We start from the raw sequence: 23056 nt of genomic DNA, 5'->3' as shown, positions 1-23056 counted from the left end.
CTTTTCACAATTGACGCACAGGGAGGCTGGAGAAGTTTTCCAAAGGCTTAATGGTGTACAGTTCACAGGATAATCCAAGCTTGTAAGTCATGAGTCACGCATGCTGCCTGCCTTCCTTAATGTGTGATGTTGCCCCATACTCTACTTCCATGCCATTTAGCTGGGGAGCAGGCTTCCAGGAACAGTCCCCCAAAAGGCACATTAATACACAGGCCGGAAACTGTGTTAGTACGAGAATTACATTACTGTGGAATACATATCTCGGATAATTAAGGGGTGGAGGGCAGGTAAATAAGCTGATAGGATTCCTTTTGCGTTTAATTTGCAGAGCTCTTTGATAACATTAAGGCATCTTAGGGGAAAAAAAAAGCACCATGAAACCCAGCACATAACACCACTTGCCTTTGAACCTTTCCCAAACAAAATTTTTACAGTAATAATGTGGGCAGAGGAAGAAAGAGGCAAGAAGGAGGTGTATTAACTGACTTGGAGAGTGTGGTTAGGCTTGAAATTTATGATGTTCTGCAGATCTTGGCAGTCTACCAAGGATTCCCCTTGTCCCCTCTGCTTTTCAATATGCAGAAAGCCCACTGAGATGAGAAATAAACAGTATATTGCTATCAGACATGGCTGGGAATATATGCTTAAGTAGTGGATTCAGTTTAAGATCCAGTTAAATGCTACAATGTTGCTATGTTGATGAGAAGAGATTTTAAAACCCTCCATATGTAAATGAACTTTCTGTCATCTGCATGAGAAGAAACAGGGCAAGGCTTGGGGTCAGCAGGCTCCACTCCACTGACTTGCTCATCCCAACAGGTCATTTAAAAATAGAATGGTGCAGTAGTGGTCTTAAAAACATTCTCAAAAAAACCCACAAGTGCTTTAATATTAATAGATTCATGAAATGAGGGAAAGAAAGGAGGGGAGGGTGTGTAAGAAACGGCAAGCAGTTTGGGAATTTTGGTCAATAAAATCTTAATATAGTCTAAATGAAGGGAATGTGTTGGTGAGCTCTTTTCCATGGGGGTGGGAGCCAGACAGCTGACAGTGCCGATGTTTTGTCGTGACCCCCACCTCAGTACCTGCTAAGGGGCAGACTCTTGCTCCTGGTTGATGTAGCCTCCACTACCTGTTGCTGCTACACAGCGCAACCTCTGCAGCCTCCTCCGTCCTTTGGCTCTGCAGACAGTCATCGTATACTTAACAAGAGGCATCTAGGTTGCTGTCATCTTCATTACATATTTCATATCTGTGTTGTAACTTTCTGGCTGGGGGGACAGTTATCCTGTGATCCCCAGCCTCTGACATTTGGTATCCAGAAATATTTTAAGAAACTGCTGTTTTTGGTTAATGTGTGGCCCGAGTTTTGCAATCTCCTGGCGTTTTTCAGATACTCGGGTGGTAATTGCCGGCAATTTGCCGGGAGAAACAAAGCTGCAAGAACCTCCGGTTCACCCTGGGGATGAGGGAGCCCAGGATGCCCTGAGGGGCCACGGCTCCAGACAGCACTAGAAAAGGGTCCTCCTGCAAGAAAAATGCTGTCCTGCTGGAGTGTTAGTTGGTGGTGTTGCTGTGATGGTGTCTGGATGGGGCCTTAATGGTTACCACATTTATGAAGAGCCCTGAGAATTGGATTTGAATAAATTTTAATCCCAGGAGATTGAGTTCAGAGGGTGTTTCCCATCTATGACTTCTGCAGTTCTTCCGTTGCGTACAACAACTTTGTGATTTTATTATTCTTCTTATTCTTGATGCAGTCAATTTTTTTCCAAAGCAAAAGCTGGCTATGATAATCCGAAAATCAGTTTCCGAAACAGGAATGCTTAGCCATTTCATGTTGTGAGCAAAATTATACCAGCATGCTAATAGTTTGACAAGTCTGTTCTTGAGCAGAGCTGTTAAGCAGATAAACAAACAAACAAAAACTCTGCTCATGCTTATATGTTGTGTTTGTGATGTTTGCTTTTTCCCTCCCTCTAAAAATGTTTTTAATGAAAAGAATGTGGCTTTAAAATGTCCTTTTACTTCTCTCACATAAATCAGTGTCATGCAACCCCCCATATATATGTTGTAGATGCTTAGAATATGAACGCTCCATACATTACGAAAAGGGAATTTGGAGTAATTTTAAACAATATTCTGAAGCGACCAGGGTTTAAATTTGGCCTGGGATACTGAGCAGCCCATACTTCCCACAGTCTGCAGTTCCCTTGCTTTCCAGTCCCTTAGGAGGGTTATGGAGAAGCTTTTCCCATCCCTTGCTGCAGAAACAGCAGAGCGAACCACGAGCAATGTCTGCGCTCTGCTGTAGCTGCCGGGGCCCAGGTTTTGATCGGGACGAGCGGAGGCACCAGCAGGATCCTGTAAAGCTGCAAGGGGAGGATGGTTGGGCTGGTGCACGTTAGTCATCCCGAGTGGGCCAGTCTCACAGGGAGGAACATCATCTTGAGAAAAGCTGTGAAACTGAGCCCTGGGAAATTTTGGGCTTCTGGTGGGCTTGCTATTTCCAGAGAGTAGTTCGTAGATTAAAAAAGACAAATAGAGCAAACTTTCCATAAAATGTGTGGCATCCCCTGGATGTCTTGCTACTTCGCTCTTCTGTGTGACAATTCTTCTGCTTGGAGTATGTTCTGCCACCATTTTAGTGTCCCTGCTTTGCTGCAGAATTAATGGTGAACCATATTTCACTGTTTTTTAAAAGGTTTTTTCTTCCTCCGTCGTCTTTAGTGTTGTGAACCTTTTTCCTCCGAGATGTCCTTGTTCCTCTCTTATCTTTAACATATTCTTTTTGTACCTCAAACTGTGCTTCCCCATGTCCTTGGGCCTTTTAGTACCTTCCACAGAGCCATGGAAAATAGGGGCAGAGCTGAGAGGACACATTTTTCCACCTCAGTGTAAAACATTTTCCCCTCCTCCCTTGGTGGGATGGTGAGTCTTGAGGAGAAGACCACAGGCTTTTGTCATTAGGCAGAGGTCCAGAGTGGGAAATGGGAGTTGCGTCTCTCCAGGGCTTGCTGAAAGGCTTTGGTTCAAGAAGTAATAAGGTCAAGGTGAGGTCAGTCTTGGCCATTGCACACATGTTACGGCCCTGACTTTGTTTCAAAATCCAAACCAGCTTGCGACCAAGCTATAAAAAGAAATGCATATAATAAAGAGAGTTTACAGAGCCGGCAGAAGCCTGAGTACAGTAATTTATTTATAGAAAGCATGTGGATTGGTTAATAAGGGGAGAGCGCAGCACAATACAAGTTGTAAAAGAAAGTGGGGGCTGTGAATTCTGCAGCATTTCATCAGAGTCCTTTGTAATGCACCAGCAATACCTGGTCGTTACCATGAGGGCATCGTAAGGTGTGAAGGGGTCAAGATTTCTCCAAAGAGATTAGTGTCTTGGGGTGCTTCAGTTCTGGGGTGCCAGTCTTGGAGGAATCTGTAAAGAGGTTAAGGATTTAGTCCAGGAAAAAAAATACATATTGTTGTCCATTAGCTATAGTGGATGCTACGTATAGGTCTTTGTGTGGGAAACGTAGAAACTGGTGAGGAACTGTGACTTTAGTGAAAAGTTTTGTTGTGTTTTTTATCATTAGTTGTGGGTGAAGAAGGGGATTCAGAAGTGTAGTGGACATACCTCTTGCTGGAGCGCTTGACTGGTTCAGAGAAGGGCCTTTGGGAATGATGTTTGGGAAGGCCATTGGGAGACCAGGCTGTTTGGAAGTCTCGGGGCAGACTACGGGGTGTTAAGTGGAGAGCTGGAAAGTACTAATACTAGAACCATTTCTAAGTGCCTGTTTAGGAAAAAAAACCCACAGAACAGCTAATTGCTATGGCCCCACCTTCTGTAAAAATATGCTAGAGAAAAAAAGGGTTTTTGTCAGAAGTCAGCTGAGGCGAGTTGCAGCCCACCAGGGCTGGAGGGGCCAGTGGTGCTGCCTCCCTCCCAGCCCTGCGATCTGCCTCCTGCCAGCCCTGGCTCTGCTCTGGCTGCAGAGCAAACCAGTTTTAATTTCCTGATCCGCAGTCCCCCGCCCCACCCCGCAGTTTGCTTTTTCTGTGTTAACTTTTCTGCCATTTTCGTGATCTCAATCAGCTTTATCATATGATCCGATGAGTGCCAGAAAGAGCACAGTGCTCCTGGGAGAAATATGTGACAGGAGGCTGGAGGGGGAGGCAGGGGAAGGAAGGGTAGGAGCTCCCCGCCGCAGGAGCTGGGATCTATTAATTCAGCTCCAGCTGTACTGAGAAACCGTACCCTTATGGTGGCGTAGCTAAAGGGAGGCGATGTCTTGTTCTTGTCTGGCTATCGTGAGACAGGCGGAGAGAGTTATTGCAGGTCTGATGCATCACTTGAAGAAACCTCACTTTTTTTTTTTCTTTCTTTTTTTTAACCAGTGAAGACCAAAACACAGACAAATGTCCTTTTGCAACCCCCTGAGCGTACTTGAGTTTACCTAGGAAAATATCAGCCAGGTACCAGGCACTGGTGCATAGAAATAAAATACGCAATACGTGGAGTTTAACTGTTCTGGCATGTTAATAAATTATCATTACTGACTATGAACTTTGCTAAAGTAAACAGAAGGGAAGCTGTGAATGTAATCTGTCTGTGCTTAATCTTGATAATCATCCCTTTAATGTAAAGAAAAAGAAATGCGTTCTAAGATTTGTGTAAGAATATTTTAAAAAGAAACTTTTTCTTTTTTTAAATCCACCTAAAGTACTTGTTGGTTTTCATATGAAGTATTAGAAGAGAAGGGTCCAGCACAGTTGGGTTAAAACGCAGTGTCTGGAGCTCTCGTCCAAATGTTTTGCTCTGTGTATGCTGAAGGGATGGGTGAGACGCTGGCGCTGATGGTTCTCTCTCTTCTTCAGGGTCGGCATGTCAAAACGGGTCAGCTGGCAGCCATCAAAGTCATGGACGTTACCGAGGTGAGTAGAGGAACATTCTGCTTTATTAGGAATATCGGTAAAATTTAATAATGAGAGATGACGTATGGCTTACCTCCTATTTATGTTGAAGGGCATGGTCTTTGCATGTGAACGCTGGCTTTCTGTTTGCAGGACCTGGCGTCTCGAGCGCATCTGCCCTCTACGAGATTTCTGTGTGTTTGTGTGTAGGGGCCTCTGGCCTTCACAAATTGCTTTGGCTCGTCCCAGGACATATGAGTAGAAATTTCACAGGAGAGGGGAAAAAAGCCGGATTCCCTGCTTCCCACTTTTTTCTCTTAAATGCAGCATCTTGCTTTTACTGAAAAAGAAGGTGAGGAGGGTCCTTGATGTAGAGGACAGTAGTTTCCCTGGTACATTTGCAGCCTAAAAAGGGTATACATTTATTCAAAGGAAATGGGTCCAATAAAGTTCCCAGAAGCCTGAAAGCAGAAACATCTGCAGGAACGATGAGCAGATTGCTGGCAGAATTCAGCAGTGTAAAGTAGTAGTTGTAACTGACCCAGGGGGATTTACTGTGGAGCTTTAGATGGGAAAGACGGGAAATTAACCCAGCCAAAGAAATAAAAAATATATGCCCATATTTGAATCCTTAGATGTCTTGCAGTTTATGCTGTTCAAAAAGCAATCAGTTTAAATTAATTCTTCAAAACATATTGGGAAAAGCATGGGTTTTTCCCTGTTGATTCCATTTGTGTTTTATGGAGTTAGATCCGCAAATTAACACAACAGCTTCAGATTTAAAATCGAATGAGATCCTTGACCGATATTGCACTTCTGAAGAGAGGTTGTGCCTCTTCAAACCAAGCGTCTTATTTTTCTGAACTCTTCGATCTTATATAGATATTAGGGAGAAAATTATGTTAACACATGTGCATTATAAAAGTAGGGGGTCTTTGGCAAGCTGGTTATATTAAGAAAAACTCCTACAAGGGTGTTACTGCAAAATGCTTTATATTTTGGTGTGTGTATAGGCGCCAACGGTAAAAATGGCCTTGGACACAAGCTCCTGGGTGAGTGGCTGGCGTGTAATGGGTAAACATGCAGGAAAGGGAGGAAAGCAAGAAGGCAGGGTTAGGTCAACTGATAGGACTTCAGTCATATCTCTGAATCTGCTTGTGATGGATGGGCAGTGTGACTGCCACTCTCTAACTTAAGCTGTTGTTTCTGCCAAGAGGTAGACATTCTTGTTTTGGAAGACGGCCTGATAAAAATCAATTTTCAGCTGGAGATTTTCAAGGGCTGCCTTCATGAGGAGGCAGTGCTATTTTGCTGCAGTTAACAAGCAGACAAACCAGAGAAGAACAAAGGTGCGTTGACATGCAGTGAGCGTTCTTTGCACAGCAAACGTTTCCATTTGTGCCAGCAGTTTTACACAGGGCAGCTTGCTGGACTGTGTGCACGATGAAGGCTTCTTCGTAACATTAAGATTGGCTGTACTGCACACTCCCTCTGTTTTTAATAGCATATGTTAATCACAAACAGTTGCAATAAAGAGGTTGCACAGCAAAAGGAAAACAATTGAAAACTGCTGTCTATAGTATGGCTGAGCTCATGTTGCGGGAGATGGCTCATATTTTGAAACTTTCTGTAATTTTTGGCTGGTTTTGAAACACTAGTTGTATATTGGCACTGTCTATCTTTTATCTCACAAGCTCATGCTTTTTTAGGGGATGAAGGGCAGTCACAGGGAGGAGTTTGGAGAAGTTAGCCCCATGCAGCTTAAAAGTGTTGTCGTTCCTACCAGTGGAGCTCATGTGTTTTTGCTTCAAAGTAATGAGCCTGCGGAGGCTAAAAATGTGGTGCAAATTCTTCCAAGTCGTGCTAAGTCAGCTCTGCTTTTTAACACCAGGCGTGGATGATACTGTTGCTAACACAAGGCCTGGGTGATACGGTTGCATGTACCATTTTCTCAGTGGCAGATGCAGCTGTAAGATATTCCTGACCACTCTTGCTCACTGGTTTCTTGCCTGTCTCCCAACACTTGTGCCAGCACAACTGCCCTGGAGCTAGATGGTGACCTGGATCAGTGAACAGGACCCAGTTTCAGATTAAAAATACCCTCACTCCTCTTTTTCCCCCAGTTATTTATAACCTGGATAGGTTCATTGATCTAGTTTAGCACATGACATTACAAACAGTTGTGCTGTCGCTATGAGGAAGGTGGCTTGAGATTGGAAAAGAGTTACTGATAGCCATGGGGGAGAAGGGGGTAGTAGCTCAAATTGGCATTGCTGCTAGAGATGGCCATATCATCAAGCCATGGCTTCCATTCCTCAAGGGGTGGATTCATGAACACCTTTTGCTGATGGGAAGGATGGAGCTGCAGCTCCATCCTGGTTCTAGCTCACCGCAACTTATGGGTTTTGTGGGAGGAAAGAGTGTAGGGACAGAGGGGGCAGTGACTGCTACCCTCAGCACTGCCCCAAAAGAAACGCTGAAGGAACCACAGCCTCAAATTTACCTTCAAATTTAGCTTCAAGAGGGCAGTTAGATAAACTGCTCTTGTAGCTTAATGGTAACTAACTGTGTCCATGCCCATGGGGAAAGAGAAATGAGTGGAAACTTATACAAAACTGAAATTGTGATTTTTTTTTTTTTTTTTTTTTTTTTTATGAGTGGCTACTGAAGGTCTAGGTGATCTGTGCCTCTGTGGTGATTTAAGAAGGATGTTAAAGGTCCTTGAATGCATCCAAAGGAGGACAACAGAGCTGGTGAAAGGGCTGGAAGGCATGTCCTGTGAGGAGCGGCTAAGGACTTTGGACTTGTTTAGTTTGGGGAGAAGGAGGTTGAGGGGGGACCTCATTGCTCTACAGCTTCCTGAGGAGGCGGAGTGGAGAGGGAGGTGCTGAGCTCTTCTCCCTTGGTATCCAGTGATAGGACACATGGGAATGGTTCAAGGGTGCACAAAGGGAGGTTTAGACTGGGCATTGGGAAGCGTTTCTTTACTGAGAGGTTGGTCAAACACTGGAACTGTCTTCCGAGACAGGTGGTTGATGGACCAGACCTGTCAGTGTTTAAGGACATTTGGACAATGCCCTTAACAACATGCTTTAGCTTTTGGTCAGCCCTGAATTGGTCAGGCAGTTGGACTAGATGATCGCTGTAGGTCCCTTCCAACTGAAATATCCTATCCTATCCTATCCTATCCTATCCTATCCTATCCTATCCTATAGACTATCTTTCTTCTGGGATACCTCTGATCCAGTGCTTGCTTTGCCAAACTCTTAACAAATTAGAAAGCCTAATGAGTTGGCTAGCTCTGTGGGCACGCCCCAAATTTTCAGTTTTCAAGGCCTTGATTCTGCTTTTCACACAGTGCTCAGGACCAGTGAGGTTACATCAGTTCTGGGCTGTAAAGCTTTGATCACCCAAGTGGGAGGAATGTCAAAATCAGAATGAAGGCTTTCCTTAAAAAGTTTTGGTTGGCATGAGGAAAACAAGGTAGTATAACCTCCAACGAGAGATGTTGGAAGAAACATTACATCTCTGTAATGTACATGGTGCTGTGGAAATACTCTTCATCCTTCTCAGCTTTTCTTGTGGTTTTCTCTTCAGATTTTAATTTTGAAAAGAATGGTGGTAAGGATGAGAAAAGAGGAGGTGGGCTGAAGATATCAGCTTGATCTTTGAATATATTATGACTAGTCAGTACTGCTGCCTGAAACGTTGGGGGGGTGTTGATGTGCATGAAACTTTCCTGTCTTTTCCACTTTCCTCCTCTCTAAACAAATTAAGAAAAGATCTAGAAGATTGTATGGATCTTTATAGATCTTTAGATCTACAGCACTAAAGCAAGCACTTAAAGGATCTGTAAGATCTAAGGATCTATCAGTCTTCCTACAGAATGGTGCATGTGTAGGTCCTATTTTCACTTTCTGAAAGAGAAGCTAGAGCACATGTAGGGTGAAAAAATTTCACTGGAGCGTAGAACAAATAAAAACAAAAACCACACCAGTCCTCATGAATTGAAAGCTATTCTGTTGTTGGAACAAGCCCAATGACCGTAAAAGGGGAACAATATGAACTATCAGCCTATACACGCTTTAAAAATTGTTTTCCAAAATGTACATATGTAGGATGAATCTCGTGCTGCATGCGTGATGTGGAGGGGGGTGTTATTTGTGAGATTCCTGTAGTCTGTCTTTAATCTTTTTATTGTAAGGTGTCTCTGTCCCTTTTGGGGCATTGTTTTGGAGAAGGCGGTGTTCAGCCCGCCTCGACCCCTTCCACTCGCTGACCGTGCTGTTAGGTTTCCATGGGCTCCTGGCTGCGTCCTGCTGGGCAGCACTGCAGCCTACCAAGTGAGCCGTGACTGATGTTATCAGATGCAACACAAGTACGCTGCAAGATTTGGCAGTCGCTGTTTAGTTAGAAGAATCCATTTTCTTGTGAAGCAAATAACGTTTAAAACCTTCGCAAAGCTTACTTGGCAAATCTGCCCGCATCCAAGCTGTTAACTTGCATTACACCCTAAACAGGCGGCTTGACTCCGCTTAACTCTTTTGGAGGTTTTCTTCGCAGCTGCACGGTTGTTTCCAGTGTCACTCCTGTGTTCCCCTTCCAGCAATGCTTTTCTCTTTGAAAGATTTGGTAACTGATTTTGAGGGAAAAACACAATCGCTTCTTTTCTGTTTGTTATAACCCCTGACGCTGCTGCTTCTTCCTCCTACCTCTTCCCACACACACTCTTGGCATCCCTTGGGAAAGTTTTCCGCATGCCTTTTTAATAGCAGCATTTCTCAGCTCTTGTGCCCAGTGTTTCATGACTTGTCCAGTCTAGTCTGTGTAAAATTATGCTAAGTAAACAACTGGATACTGTATCCTGCTGATTTATGAAAGAAGCTGGATTGCTTTTAGTGCTTGCCTGTCTTGCCCTTTCTGTACGTGCTCTGCAGAAAAATTAACAACCCCAAACCAAAACCTCCCGGCCTGCAGAGAAATGTGGTACATCTCCTGTACCTAGACAGGAAAGGTTACCCAAATTATTCATTGCCGTCTTCCTGACTCTGCTGACTGCTTTTTTCTGTTGCAGTAGGCAAGTCACTTTGATTCTTGTGAGTCTGTACCTTATGGCCCACGTGATGTTATAAACTGTGGTCATGTGGATGATCTATCCGTTGTCCATAAAATATCCCAAAATTGGTCTGCAGAAAGACCGCAGATAAATAAAAATGTGTGCGTATGTGTTGCCACACATGCAGGCAGACAAAATGAAGAGAAAACAGAAATAACAAACACCAAGTTTGCCCTAACTTTTATGTGTGGTTTTTTTTTCATGAAAACCCAAAGGCAGTCTGTGGATTTTCATCTGTTTGGAGGGGAAAAAAAATTAAAAAGTTGATGCCTCACTTTAGAAGACTGGGAAATGCAGATCTTCACAGCACTGTACAACAGAACTGGGTCAAGCCAGTTTGGAGAAGCTGAATATGGGCTGGCCTTTTAGTGTGGAGACACGAATGCACTGCTTTCCTTTACCTGGATTTACCTGGCGTAGTGCAGCTGCCTGATAAAGTACTTCTATACCAGTCCATGCCTGTACTTACTGCGAATTTAGCCAAAGCAAACCTGAAGCCAGTAGTTACCAAAAGCCTTTGCCATGTCCCTTCCTCTTGACATGTATGAAACGGGGAAAATGGATCAAGGACCTAAAAATCCAGATTGTTCCCATGAGGGGTACTGGCACCCTGCTTGCTTCTCCCTCAAATGTGAGGTTGCTTACTACGAGCCTGTACAAAATTTTGTAGTCTTTGGTTTAAACAGTTACCTGGCAAAACAAAGAATCGTTCTGTGGAAAAGGAATAAATAGGAAAGGTATTTACAATGTGGACAGCCCAGCTGTCCAGTCTCTCCTGAAGCTGATTGATTAACCTCTGATCTTTTCCAGGGATTAGGTCAAAAAGGAAAAGAAAAGAAAAAAAAAAAAAAAAAGGCTACTGGGAACTTTCTATTACATTTCAGAGGAAAACATAGCTGGGCAGAACGGTCCTTTGAGCTGTAATGTCTGGTTTGGGAGGAGGTCAAAAAGAGCTAGGCTAGTCTTGCAACCAGTGGGGCAGCCTTTTTTGAGCTGCAGAGTATTTATATAATTGTCGGCTTCCCTCCTTAATTTGAGATCCCGCACCTACCTCTGCTGCATGCCTTCCCTTGGCAGCTTGGCACGCTTCTTCCCCTGATGCCGGGGGGCTCAGCCCTGCGGTGCTGGCTGAGGTCTGCGTGGGACTGGGCTCTGCTGCAGCCCCCCTCAGCTCCACGCGTGCTGCCCATTTCTCTGCGGGACCCCGGCTCGGGTCGGGCAGAGGTGGTCCTGTCTGTCTTCACACTGTGTCAGGCATGTCGCAACACCCCTGTCCTTGGGTGGCCGAGCAGGGCTGAGCCTTCCAGCTTGTAGTTCCTAACACAGCAGAGCGACGTTTAACTCTGGAGAGCCTTTTGTCCTGACTGTCATACAGGGAGCAGTGACTTTATCTCCTAGCAAGGCAGATATATCTGACACCCAGCTTGAGTCAGGTCTGTGATGTTTGGATCTGAGCCAAGAAACTTTTGTGGAGCAGTTGCTGGCACCAGTTTGTATTAAGGGCAAACTTTCACTCTCCTCATCTGAGTCCTAGGGGGTGTTAGCAAGACTGTGGGGCTGGAGAAGCTTATTTGGGAAGGGGAGAATGCCAGGTTTGATGTGGCTGCAACAGGAAGGTTGAATAGGGCGCTCCACAGGCAGTTTGAGGTCAGGGCACAAAGCCGTGGCCGTTGTCAGGCAGCTTGGGAAATGATAGGCAACGGGGGTTGACTGGAGAGAGCTGGTGTTGAGCACGAAGGCTTTGCGTTGCTGTGTCCCGGCAAAGAACAACTTCACACTGGTACTGTGTGGTAGGGAAAAAGAAGAAAAGAGATGTAAAACATCTATACATGCATGTTTCTCTGCTTTTTTCAGTATACGGTTTCTTCTCAGAGCAAGGTTTCCACCTGAGTTGAAGTGTTTGCATGCACAGCCTACTGTCGGTTGTCCTTGTGGGTATCCCCCTCTCTATATTTTAACATGCTTGTTTTGGAGCCTGTTTCAAGGCTGGAAGAAACAGATGTTTTCCTTTTGCCATGAAGATCCTTGAGGGCACCATTGCTGCCTCACCAACATCTATTATCTGTCAACAGCAAAAGAGCTTTGACTGTGAAGGCTTCGTGATGCTCGTTTAGTGCTGTTCCTGTTGCATGGCTTTTTAGCTGAGGCCAGGAGATGGCTTCATACTCAAGGCTGATCGTGGATCACAAGGTTGATCACTGTGTTGAGAAATTGCAAGGAAAGCTTTGTTGCCTCTGCCTTCTCCTCGTCTGTGTGCTTATGCCAGGTCTGATGTGCAAGGTTTTTGTCCTGTCTAGCAGAAAATGTTTTGCCAGTGCTTCGTAAACTCTAATGTAGTTCGGGTTATACAAACTGAATTTATGGCCACATAAAGGGAACTTTTCTGTAGTTTGGAGCGCAGAAGAATCTCCTAATTTTAGGGAGTCAGCTTTAAAATTTTGCCTAGCTGGCTGTAAGAGAACCAGGTAAAACTCTGCTGTAGCACAAGAGATGATGCTCAGGATACACTCCTCAGCTGTGGCTCTGAGATCTGTTATTGCTCATCAGTATGTGAGAGCACACGTTTGGTACTGGAGCATAATGGAAACTAGAAGGCTGTGTAGGCTACGGCTGAGTTCCATTGGCGGAGGGGCAGGATTACATATTAAGAAAATTTCTCTGCAAGTCTTGAGCTCTTGGGCAAGTCTGGACTTTTTTCTTAATTTTTTTTTCCTTTGGTCTGATGATATAACTGCATTGACACACTCAGAAGGAATGGATAAGTCATCTAGGTGAGCTACTGACGTCTGTTACCATTGTAATGAGTAGGGACAAGTGCTTGAATTCCAACTTCTAGGCACTGTTTATTACTCCAAGTGGGCAATACTCATGCGTTTAAATGTAATCCTGTGCCTATTTTTCTTCAGTCCTTAGGCTTGGTACCTGCAGCCTACTCTTGACACCTGCTGTTAGCATTGACGGGGAAGTCACTAATGACAATGTGATTTCATATGTTTATGGATGATTGCTAGCATCTGTATTAGGGAAATCTGGACCCTCATACTAGCAAGTGGTGAAAGCTCAGTGTGGGTAGCGTGCGGATGCTTTCACAATCATGATATTTAACCTACCGGTCATACCTGCAATAACATGAATTTGAGCAATAGCCTGTGCGGGTTCTAGTGATGGAGCATTTCTTCTGAGCCGAGGGGAGTGTTGGTGCTGGTGGCCTCAATGTGAGCATTTCACTGCTGCCTTCCCAAGCGCTGAGCAATGTTTGTTCGAGCTGTCTGAGGAGACTGGAGTTCTGATGGGAAACAGAAATGTTTTGTGTGCAGATAATAGCAAAAAGTATGGGGCTGCATTTTGTATCATTTCTGTCAGACACACAGCACAGCTCAATTTACCCCCAGTGAATCAGACATATTGTCTGCTCGAGGAAAACAAGGCAACCCTGTCAATACAGTGTTAGAGCATGTGTGCTCTTGCCAGTTTGGGCAGAGTAAAACCAACCAGGATTGTGACAGAGCATCGTGCTTTTCATTTTAGCAAGTATCTAGGCTGAACCCGGGTGTGTGGTGTACTCCTCCTGCCTGAATAGATAAGCAAGAGATCCCAGGTTCCAGTGTGAGCTGCTGTTTTTCGGAGGTGCACTTTAAAATCTGACTTGGGCATTAGGATCAAAGACAGGAGAATTAATTTGCTGTTTATGTTAAAGTAGATATATCTGCTTGAAATGTAATCTTCCTTCGCTGTGTTTAATTGTAGTTTCATAAACCGCACCTGCCTGTGGGCTCCTTCTGTTTTAACTGTGACATTCCACATTTTTATCTTGACTTCCTAAGGAAATGAGGCTCCTTGGCGATAGCACGTGTGTCCTTGCCTTCTTTTCCACCAAATACCATTTGGATCTGCTGGCCAACTTGGGCCAAGTTTAATGAGGAGGAGAAATTCCAAAGATACAAAGTCCCGACGAGTTATGTGAAAACTGGCAGGCTGCGTGGAGAGAGAGGGGCTGAAATTTATACCTCCAGCTTTGGGAATGGTAGGCAGGCCTTAGCCACTGTCCGTTATCAGCCAGCTGGCCACTGTTTTGCAGTAAATCAGGAGGAGGAGGTAGATTACTTCTTTTTTCTTTTAAAAAAGAAAAGTTCTGATGCTTGGCTTTCAAGTGAGTGCTGCAGCTATAGGAATGTGTGCAGGGTAGCACATGCAAGCTACTTCTAAGCATTTTAAAATCTCCCTCTGGTTCTTTCTTTAGTTTGCAGGCCCACAAATGGTATTGTACATTTGAGATTATCCTGCGTGATCTCTCTCCACCTCTTTCTTAACATGTGCATGTGTATATATAAACATAAAATAGCAATGTTACTCTCCAGCATTTAATGAGACAAAAATGTTTACTCTAAGTCCCTCAACAGTGCTCCTTTTGCAAGGCACAGTTTGAGTGATTGTGTAGGGAGTTGTTGGGTAAAATACAGTCTTAAAGCCCAGCTCCTAAAACTAGAGATTATGGCAGCAAGTGCTAATGCGCAGGGACCTGGGAATTCATTGTATTCTAAGCTGACTTGTAACCATGATGAATGCTCCCCTTGTGCCTAACAGGAAAGCGTTCTTCTCCCCCGATGCCCAATCTCTTAAAAATGCAATGGGAAGCACACGGTTGAGCTAAGTGTTAAAAGAGCCTTGAAGATGCTGTGCAAACTAGTTCAATTGATCGATGCAGGAGAAGATGCTGTTTGTCTCCTGAGCCTAGAAATATCTCGGGTCCTTTCCAACAAGGAGCCTATGTACATTCCTCTAGATAGGTTTAATCCAAAAGGGATTAAAACCCACTGAGTGTGCTTCATATAGCCTCTCTGGCAGAGAACATTTTCTACTGCTAAATGAAAGTGCAAAGGTGGTGTTATTAAATTGCAAAGATTGGTGCTTCGTAATAAGCACACAGTCTAGTTTTGCTCTCCTGTCCGTGCTGTCTCTTTTAGTAAGACCCTGCTTCAAGCATGATTAGACCGATGGGAGTCTAGCCAAGGAAGCATCTTTTTGTTCTGATTCCCTGTTGATTTTTTTCATGTCAGGCTTTATTTCTCAAATGTTTTGATCTGGAAAGGGGTGTCTGTGAGAAGTGAGCGAGTTAGCTGCAGAAGCAGCTGCTGTTCCTGTGTGGGGAGCGCATTGCTGTTGTGTTTTGCCTCATGTTCAGCAGGTAAAATGGTAGCTTCTTTACTCAGCACATCACTGGTGCAAAAGGCATGGTGAGAGTTCAACAGCCTGCTCTCCTTTGCATCTCATTCTGCAGAGTGATGGGGGTCTTCACAAACGTCCCTCTCTGCCTAGTGGAGAGGTCAGCTCCAGAAATGAACTTTCAGGTTTTTTGCATGTCGGTTGATGTATGAGGTGTTTCTGCAGTGTTTCAGTAGAGCGGGGATATTTTCCGCTGTAGCTCCTTCTTCCTGAACTGAGTTTTAGCGTTTGCTTCTAGAGTTGGTGGAAAACTAAGTGGAAATCCTAGTGTAAATGCAGCAGCCCACAGACCTTCAGATAACTGTTACCGGCCTGGCAAAGCACCTTGGCTCTGCGTGCGAGAGCAAGAAAGGAGAGTGTCCGTGATTCCTGAAAATTGGTTTCTTATGTGGAATATTTTACCGAATGGAAATGTAATTGGGCAGAGAGACCACAGGCAGCAGAGAGAACGAGCATCCCAGTGGCTGCTGTCTGCTTGGCTCCCCTTGTGCTAACCTGTCCTCCCGGCCGGGCAGCCCTGAGTCACTGCTGTGGAAAGAGTGATGCAGAGGCAGCACCATTAAGGAGGGGTTTATTTGTCTCTTGCATATTTTACCTCTAGCATTTATTGGTGTTTCCTCTCTTTGAGGCTTTGAGACAAACCCTTTTTTTTTTATAATTTAGTTAGTTGTTTTTCACTCTGAATTTTTCTTTTCGCCTCTTTTGCTACGCCCCTTAGCAACAATTTATTTAAATGTAGGGCCTTGAGTCAGTTATAAAATGATAGTTGCACTGATGTGTAGATCAGAGGGGGCTGCATTGTTAAACGAGTCTCCGCTCAAATTTGAGTCCCTGAGGGTGATGTTGGTTCCTATTTCAGAGTTGCTGCTGCTCCTCAATTCTTGATAAAAGAGTTTGGGAAATGTACCTTGCCTAGTCTTGATTTGCAACACAAATTGTTAAGAGTTTGAACCATTCTTGTAAAAATGGATGGATCGGCATGTAAATGCTCTTTCCCATGCCTACAAATGTAAACAAAGACCCGTGTAAATTTAGGAGAGGATTTCTCCCACTGTTAGGAAAGAAAGGAGGAACAGTTGCATTTTCTATTTGTAAATGTTCAGATGGCATCCTGTTGTGATACCAGTGCTTCCTCCTGACACAGGTGTCTAGGGGTTTTCCCTATTTTCTATTTACTTCTCCCTTGAGATGTGGTTTTACAGCACAGCAAAGCCAATTTGATGTCTAGCTGCTACTGCAGGAGCAGCCCTGCCTCTCTTCCCGCCCTTTCCCAGCTCCCCTTGTTACCAGCATCTATCCAGTCCCATCCTTCAGAGAGCTCCACTGGCAAGGAAGTATTTTCTTTTTTTTTTAAATACAGATTACCTTTCTACTCTTTTCACCCCAGCAAAAGCAGGCTCGGGGGTGGGTGAGAGGGGCTGGGCAAGACAGGGAGAAGGAGAGGCTTCAGCCGTGAGCTGGCCTGCATCATCAACATCATCTTCAGAATCTCCTCAGGGTTACAGCCGTGAGGCTGCCTGGGGAACCGCATCCATGCAGCCATCCCTTTGCAGCAGGAACCCGGGAGGAAAGCCCGCTGCAATGCTTTTCCAGCAGTCTGTCCGCATTTTCCTCGGCCACCTGCGGTGGCTGCTGAAGGACTGTTTACAGTGCTCCACACCTGCAGATTTAGGAATAAAGAACGGAGTGTGAAGGTCTTTTGCAGGGATTCCCCCACCCTCTGATTCTTTCCACTGCGCAGCAGGCTATTTTTAGTCTGCTTGCTTGCCTCAGAAATTACTTCACTTTCTGCTTTGGATGATTTCCATAACATTTATTGTGATTCTGGATTCCAGCGTTCAGGATAATGTCAGAGCAAAGAATCGCTGTGTGGCAAGTTCGGTTCCAATGGTGGAGCCAAAAAACCTGTGCTGAGGATGTGTGATGCCAGCTGCCTCTGATTTGGTCACCCGCTAGAGACTGGCTTACGTGAACCACATTTTGGGCCATGACCCATATTTGCAGGCAAAGAACCTTGTTGATCTCGAGTTTAATGGTGAATTGGTTAGTGAATGGCAAAAGAAAACAACTCTTTAGTGGTCTAATCCAGGTAGCCAGAGCAGATCTACCTTTGAAAGACATCTATTTGCTTTAAGTGAAGTCTGAAACAAAAGCCCAGTCTGCCCTTGCTGTGTATGCTTGTGTGGAACCATTGCTAATTCACTGGAATTAATTTTCTTTAAAAAAAAAAAAAGGTTTCTTCTACTGGTCTTCTCTACAGCTCGATAATGGAGGGGATGAATATAGTTGTGGAAACTGAAGGGTATTCATGAGCTGTATATTCAGTGGACAGCAGAGATTGTTCCTATTTTTAAGGCACAATATAGGTCAAAAAGTTGCATTTCAGTGTTTGAGACTGGAAAAAAAAAGACATTTAGTATCAAGCCTACATTCTTGTGAGTTTTCCATATTTTTTTTTCTTGGTGTTAATTAAGAACCACTCGTGATGGATTGATGCCCATTTTGGATTAGGGGTCTAATCCATGATTGTTCAGAAAATACCCATATTCATCAGACAAATAGCTACTTAGAATGTGTATAAAGAGTCGCAAATGCTTTTACATGCTCCTTGAGACATGGCCATCTTGACCTGGCGTGGCCGATGAGCAGTGATCTCTTATGCAAGGGTTTGTCTGTATTTTTTCCTCCTGGTTGCACTCAGAGTGAGTACTCGTGTGACTGCTGTGCTTGTGGCCATCACTAGAGGGCTTCAGAGCGAGAAACCTGCTTGCCTTCCACATGATGTCAAGAGGCAGAAGTTTCTTCTGAAACCTGCTACACAGCAACGCGACAGAGACCTTCGAGTAACGCTAGTAGGACCTCACTGGTATTCAGCAGTTTTTGCATCTTCCATTCAGAGAACTTGTTTCATCATTATTTTTTTTCCTTTTTAACCTTTTCTTTTAATCATCTTTACAAAATGAATGGTAAAACAGGGCCTTACCTGGCCCTCCAGGTACGAGGCGAGTAGGGCTGGTGGGCATCTAACAGCAGATAAAGGGTTTTGCGGCATCCTGCTCTTCCCTGAAGGGAAGAGGATGGGATGTGTAGGTTGCTGGTGTGCGTGTGACTACATGCCCACTCTCCAGGACAGAGCCCCAGTGTTGGCGTTGGGGAGAGGTGTCCAAAACTGGGTTGTGACTGTTGCAGGGTTCTACATGCTACGGTTCCTGGGGAAAAGTGTCTACTCACGAACCAAATGCAGGAGGGAATAAGGGCTGTATTGTATGAAAGACAACCTTAGCTGGGTGTCTTGCTTTGAAGAGGTTTGCCAATGAGTTGGAGGGCTGCCCTCAGCCAAGCCTGCTTTCAGTGAGGAAGTTTTATAGGTCATGAAAAGCGGCAATGTCCTTTTTTTTTTCCACCGTGCCTTGCCTTTATAAGTGGCAGTGCACATGCACTGCTGTCATCCCTTGTGCTTTGGATCGGCGGCTCGGCGTCAGCCCAGGGAGAATTGCGAGCGCCTCCGATTTCTCTCCGTGGTGTGGGAACGCTGGAGCACATAATGGCTGCGATTCAAAGACAAATGCTAGCTCTTTGCTACTGATCACTTTGGCAGAAACCCCCAGATGCTCAGAGACTACAGATGGAGCTGATTTGGGTAGAGTTGTCAAAAAAGAAAAAAAGAAAAAAGCACCCACAAACTTAGAACTTCCTTTTTTATTTTTTTTAATTATGTTTTGCTATCTTTATAATAGCCTCCCTGTTCTTCCTTTTCCTATTCTTTACCCCCCACCCCTCGCTTTTTAATTCATGCCAGCCAGAGCGCAGCTAAAGGCTTTTCCTAGCAGAGTGTCATTTGTTAGTAAACCGGCAAAGACAAGCTTAACCAATTTAACCAACATTTTCTGTGAGGCTTTCCTTTTTGACTGGGCTTTGGGATTTCTCCATGCGCCTGTTGGAGGCATGAGGCTGCAGGAAAACCACAGGAGAGGAGCCTCCAGCCGTGACGGGCTTTGTTCAGATGCCTGGAGTCTGGCAGAAGCTGACCTCCGCGACACATGGTCTTTCACTTAGCTGCCTCTCTCCAGCTATTGGAGAGGTCCGGTTTGCTGTGTGTGGGATTTCTCCTGCTTCCATGGCTGCTTGGTAATGTTTCCAAACCGACCGGCGGATCCGATCCTTGCCTCGGTGGTGGAGTGGGAGCTGGCAGGGTTGCTGCAGCCTGTCCCTTTGTGCTTGGCTTCATTGTCACACAGCTCCACTCTAAGCAAATCTGGTGCCTTTAGCATATCCTCCACATTTTTGAAGCTCTCCAAACAATCCGGGTTTCCACCTTCGAATGTAAATGCCCCCCCTCCCTCCATCCCCCATGCTTTGGCTGGGCTAATTGCTCTTTGTTTGTTTTCAAATCAGTGTCATTAAGGGGAAGATTTTTTCAAACTGTTACTTGGTCATGTTACGGGACTAGCATAGTAAAAAGTTGTAATATCTGTTGGGGTGAGTACGTGAGCACAGAATTACAGGCCTTTTCCTGCTCATGAATCGTGTTTCCCTGAGACCCTATAGTGATAGCATTACTTTTGTTTTAAGGGAAAAGTCCCTGAGAAGGAGACTTTTTATCCAGACAAGAGAGGCTGTCTGGTTTTTGTTTCTTTTATTTTAAACATGTAACTTTTGAATTAAATTTATCCTTAAGGAATTATAGAATCATGGAATGGTTTGGGTTGGAAGGGATGTTAAAGATCATGCAGTTCTAACCCCCCTGCTATGGGCAGGGACACCTCCCACCAGACCAGGCTGCTCAAAGCCCCATCCAGCCTGGCCTTGAATGTCTCCAGGGATGGGGCATCCGCAGCTTCTCTGGGAAACCTGTTCCAGTATCTCACCACCTTCACAGTTAAGAATTTCTTCCCAATATCTAATCTACCCTCTTCCAGTTTAAAACCACTACCCCTCGTCCTGTCGCTCAACTCCTTGATAAAGAGTCCCTCCCCATCTCTCCTGTAGGCCCCCTTTAGGTACTGGCAGGCTGGTGTAAGGTCTCCCCTGAGCCTTCTCTTCTCCAGGCTGAACAATCCCAACTCTCTTAGCCTGTCCTCATAGGAGAGGTGCTCCAGCCCTCTCTCCTTAACAAAGGCACTGCTCTGGGCATTGGAGGTAGCTGGGCAGGCTGGGGCCAAGTTTGGTGCAGGTGGTGGTGGTTACTGGAGGCTGGGGAAACTGAAAAGATAATCTTGTCTGAGGGAAAGCAGATTATTCCTGTCCTGGAGGATTTTAGTAAAACACATTAGGCATGCATTTATTTTGCAGTCAAGTTGCTGAGTGTCACTTTTTGACAGTGGCTTGGGGTGGCCTGGCTGCTCGAGTTTCTCTTACAGACTTTGTGGTTGAATTAGGGTGGGCCTGTCAAGGAAGAGTTTTGGACTGAGTAAACCTCATTTTCTTCTTATCAGCACCCAGGTGTCGGTGCTGGCTCCCTTGTTGTTCCCTTATTCAGACTGCTTTTTGCCTGCTGTGCCTACAGCAGTTTTAAGCAGCTGCTGATGATGTGTCATTTCTGTCCCTGTAGCCCCAGAGGTCCCCTCTGCTCGGCGAAAGGCAAGGGACAGCAGGGTGCAGAGCAGACGAGCCTCACCGGGAGCCAGTGTCAGGGTTGGGAAGCGGTATCCTGTCCCCAGACTCCTGCCAGGGCTCCCAGGGTTTCAGCTGAAGAGTGAGAGACTTGTGGTGGGATCCGAGCTGTTTGTTTTTAAACTGGAGAGTGGGATGCCCTAGCGGCTCTGATTTTTTAGGTGAAATACTGTTTTAATAAATGCAAGCTTGTTCACAGCCCAGCAGCAAAAACAAACCTGTACTGTATTATTCGGACCAGTTATACTTTCTCATTTCCTATTTTCTTGGCTGTTAATTGTGGTCTCTTTGTCGCCTGCTCAGCTAAGGGTAAATGCAGCTGAGGTGTAATATTTTCTGCAAGTGTTTGTTGCTTTTATTTATCCTGATGGAGCAGAAGGGCTTTTTCTTCTCGGGCAGGTAAATAATTAGCCGGCTATCGGCAGCTTCCTTGCTCGGAGAGGGGGAGGAAGAGAGAAGGAGGGGCCGTGATGCCCCCTCTGATAGATGGACACGAGCATCTTGTGGCTCTGTTCATTGTTAATTCACTCCTGCAGCACTGCTCAGCTGTGAGGTTTCCAGGCGTGCTTGGCAGCGCCGACAACAAAAACATCTGGTCCAAGAATATAGTTCCCTTCTGCTGGCAGCTGCATGAAAATGATTTTGTACATCGTGGCCTCATGCCAAATGCACTTACTTGTACACTAAAGTGCACAGCCTTTATAGAGCTTTGGCAGCGCAGGGTGATTTTAAATGCTGTGCATAAGTCAGCATTAATCTACCAAAGAAAATCAAAACCTCAGCAACCAATTTTATGAAGAACTCACTTATCACACGTGCCCAGACGTGGCCATACCTTTGTACCTATCTAACAGCTGTTCCTGTCTGTATACAAAGGAAAAACCTTTCAGTTGGAGCCCTGGTTGTCATCTGTCCTCCGGAAGGGTTTGGCACAAACACGAAGGGAAATTTGTCCCTCGCAGACGTCCCTGAATTCCTCTCATCAGCAGCCACATTTATGTGTTACTGATAGAGGTTGTCTGTCTCCTCTCTTGTTTTAGGAAGGGACCTAGTGTGCGCTGAAGAAAATGTTAGCTGTGAATCAAGTAGTTTGTGTGTCTGCTGGTAAATTGTAATTTGAATGATTGGACCTGATAATTACAGAGTCATCATCATCATCTTGTCAGTCAGTTGTAAATCATTCTGCAATGGATTTCCTTTTTAAAAAAGAGTTGTATTTCTGAGCGCAAGTGTATTTTGGAGGTAAAATACAATATCCGTATTCCTGCCTGCCTTGAAAACCCGTAGGGTTAGAAGCGTGGATCTTATTCTTACGTGAACAAGCAAATTGAAGAGAGGTCTTTGCTCCAGCAAAGCTGCTCTCAACCCATGTATTTCTAGTTATTTCTTTGGTGTTTATTCCCACAGAGTAGCTGAGGTTGGTGGTGCTTTTTCACCCCCAAAGCTGCTGTTGGGTTATAGGTTTCAGGAATGCTACAGAAGAGCGTGGAGGAGCAGAAATCCCGTGTCAGGTCTGGCATCAGTCATGGGCCTGGGTGCCCTTTGCAGAAGGAGCCCCTTCCACCCCAGGAAGAGGCAGAGGTGGTTTGAGGGCTTGGACAGGCTATTTTTGGAGGTGTGTGTAGGGCTGACGCTACCGACCTGATGTTAAACCTCCGCTCTGTCGCTGCTGGGGGGAGCAGTTCTCCTCACCAGACCAGAGAGAGAAGGAAGAGAAGGTGTGGAGGTGGTGGCAAAGGGAGGAGGAGCAAGCTTCCTCCTGCCGGCTTCCAAAGCAGTCTTTGCTTGCACTGTCAGTGAAAGAAACCAAAGTTATTTTCTGGGGTATTTTTAAAATTGAAAATGGAATTTGACAAGGCTGTAGGGCTTGGTCAGGTCTTCTCCATTCTCCTCGCCTCAGCCGCCCATGATCTGCGTGGACAAGTGTATATTCAGCCTGTTCTCAAACACACGATGGTGGGCTGGTGTCAGGCTGGTGTCGCAGCTTTCTTTGTGATCCCTTCTGCCCCTTATCTGATGAGAGGAAGGGGACTCTTGGGTCCTCCCTGTCCGCCCCTGGCGTTTTGCATTCTCAGTACTTTGTTTGAGTAAGGCGGGGGAGAAGGCTGCAGATTACCAACAGAGGTTGAGCAGTGACTAATATTGGACCAGAGGAGCTGAAGTGTTCAACCTTTAGGCAAAGCTTACCTGAAACTAAAA

The 23056-nt window shown here is 45.2% G+C and overlaps 1 protein-coding gene across 9 annotated transcripts in view; it reads left to right on the top strand.

Annotated features, from left to right (window-relative positions):
• MAP4K4 (mitogen-activated protein kinase kinase kinase kinase 4) overlaps positions 1-23056 on the top strand; it is a 167045-nt gene that overhangs the window by 73010 nt on the left and 70979 nt on the right. For all 9 annotated transcript variants that reach the window (XM_054181590.1, XM_054221923.1, XM_054180741.1 and 6 more), the window contains exon 3: positions 4870-4926. In XM_054181590.1, the coding sequence (XP_054037565.1) occupies positions 4870-4926 (57 nt within the window). The remainder of the gene's footprint in view (positions 1-4869; positions 4927-23056) is intronic.

The sequence above is a fragment of the Rissa tridactyla genome, chromosome 1 (genome assembly GCF_028500815.1).
Source record: "Rissa tridactyla isolate bRisTri1 chromosome 1, bRisTri1.patW.cur.20221130, whole genome shotgun sequence".
Classification (NCBI taxonomy): domain Eukaryota; kingdom Metazoa; phylum Chordata; class Aves; order Charadriiformes; family Laridae; genus Rissa; species Rissa tridactyla.
This window is presented reverse-complemented; position numbering and strand designations above follow the sequence as displayed.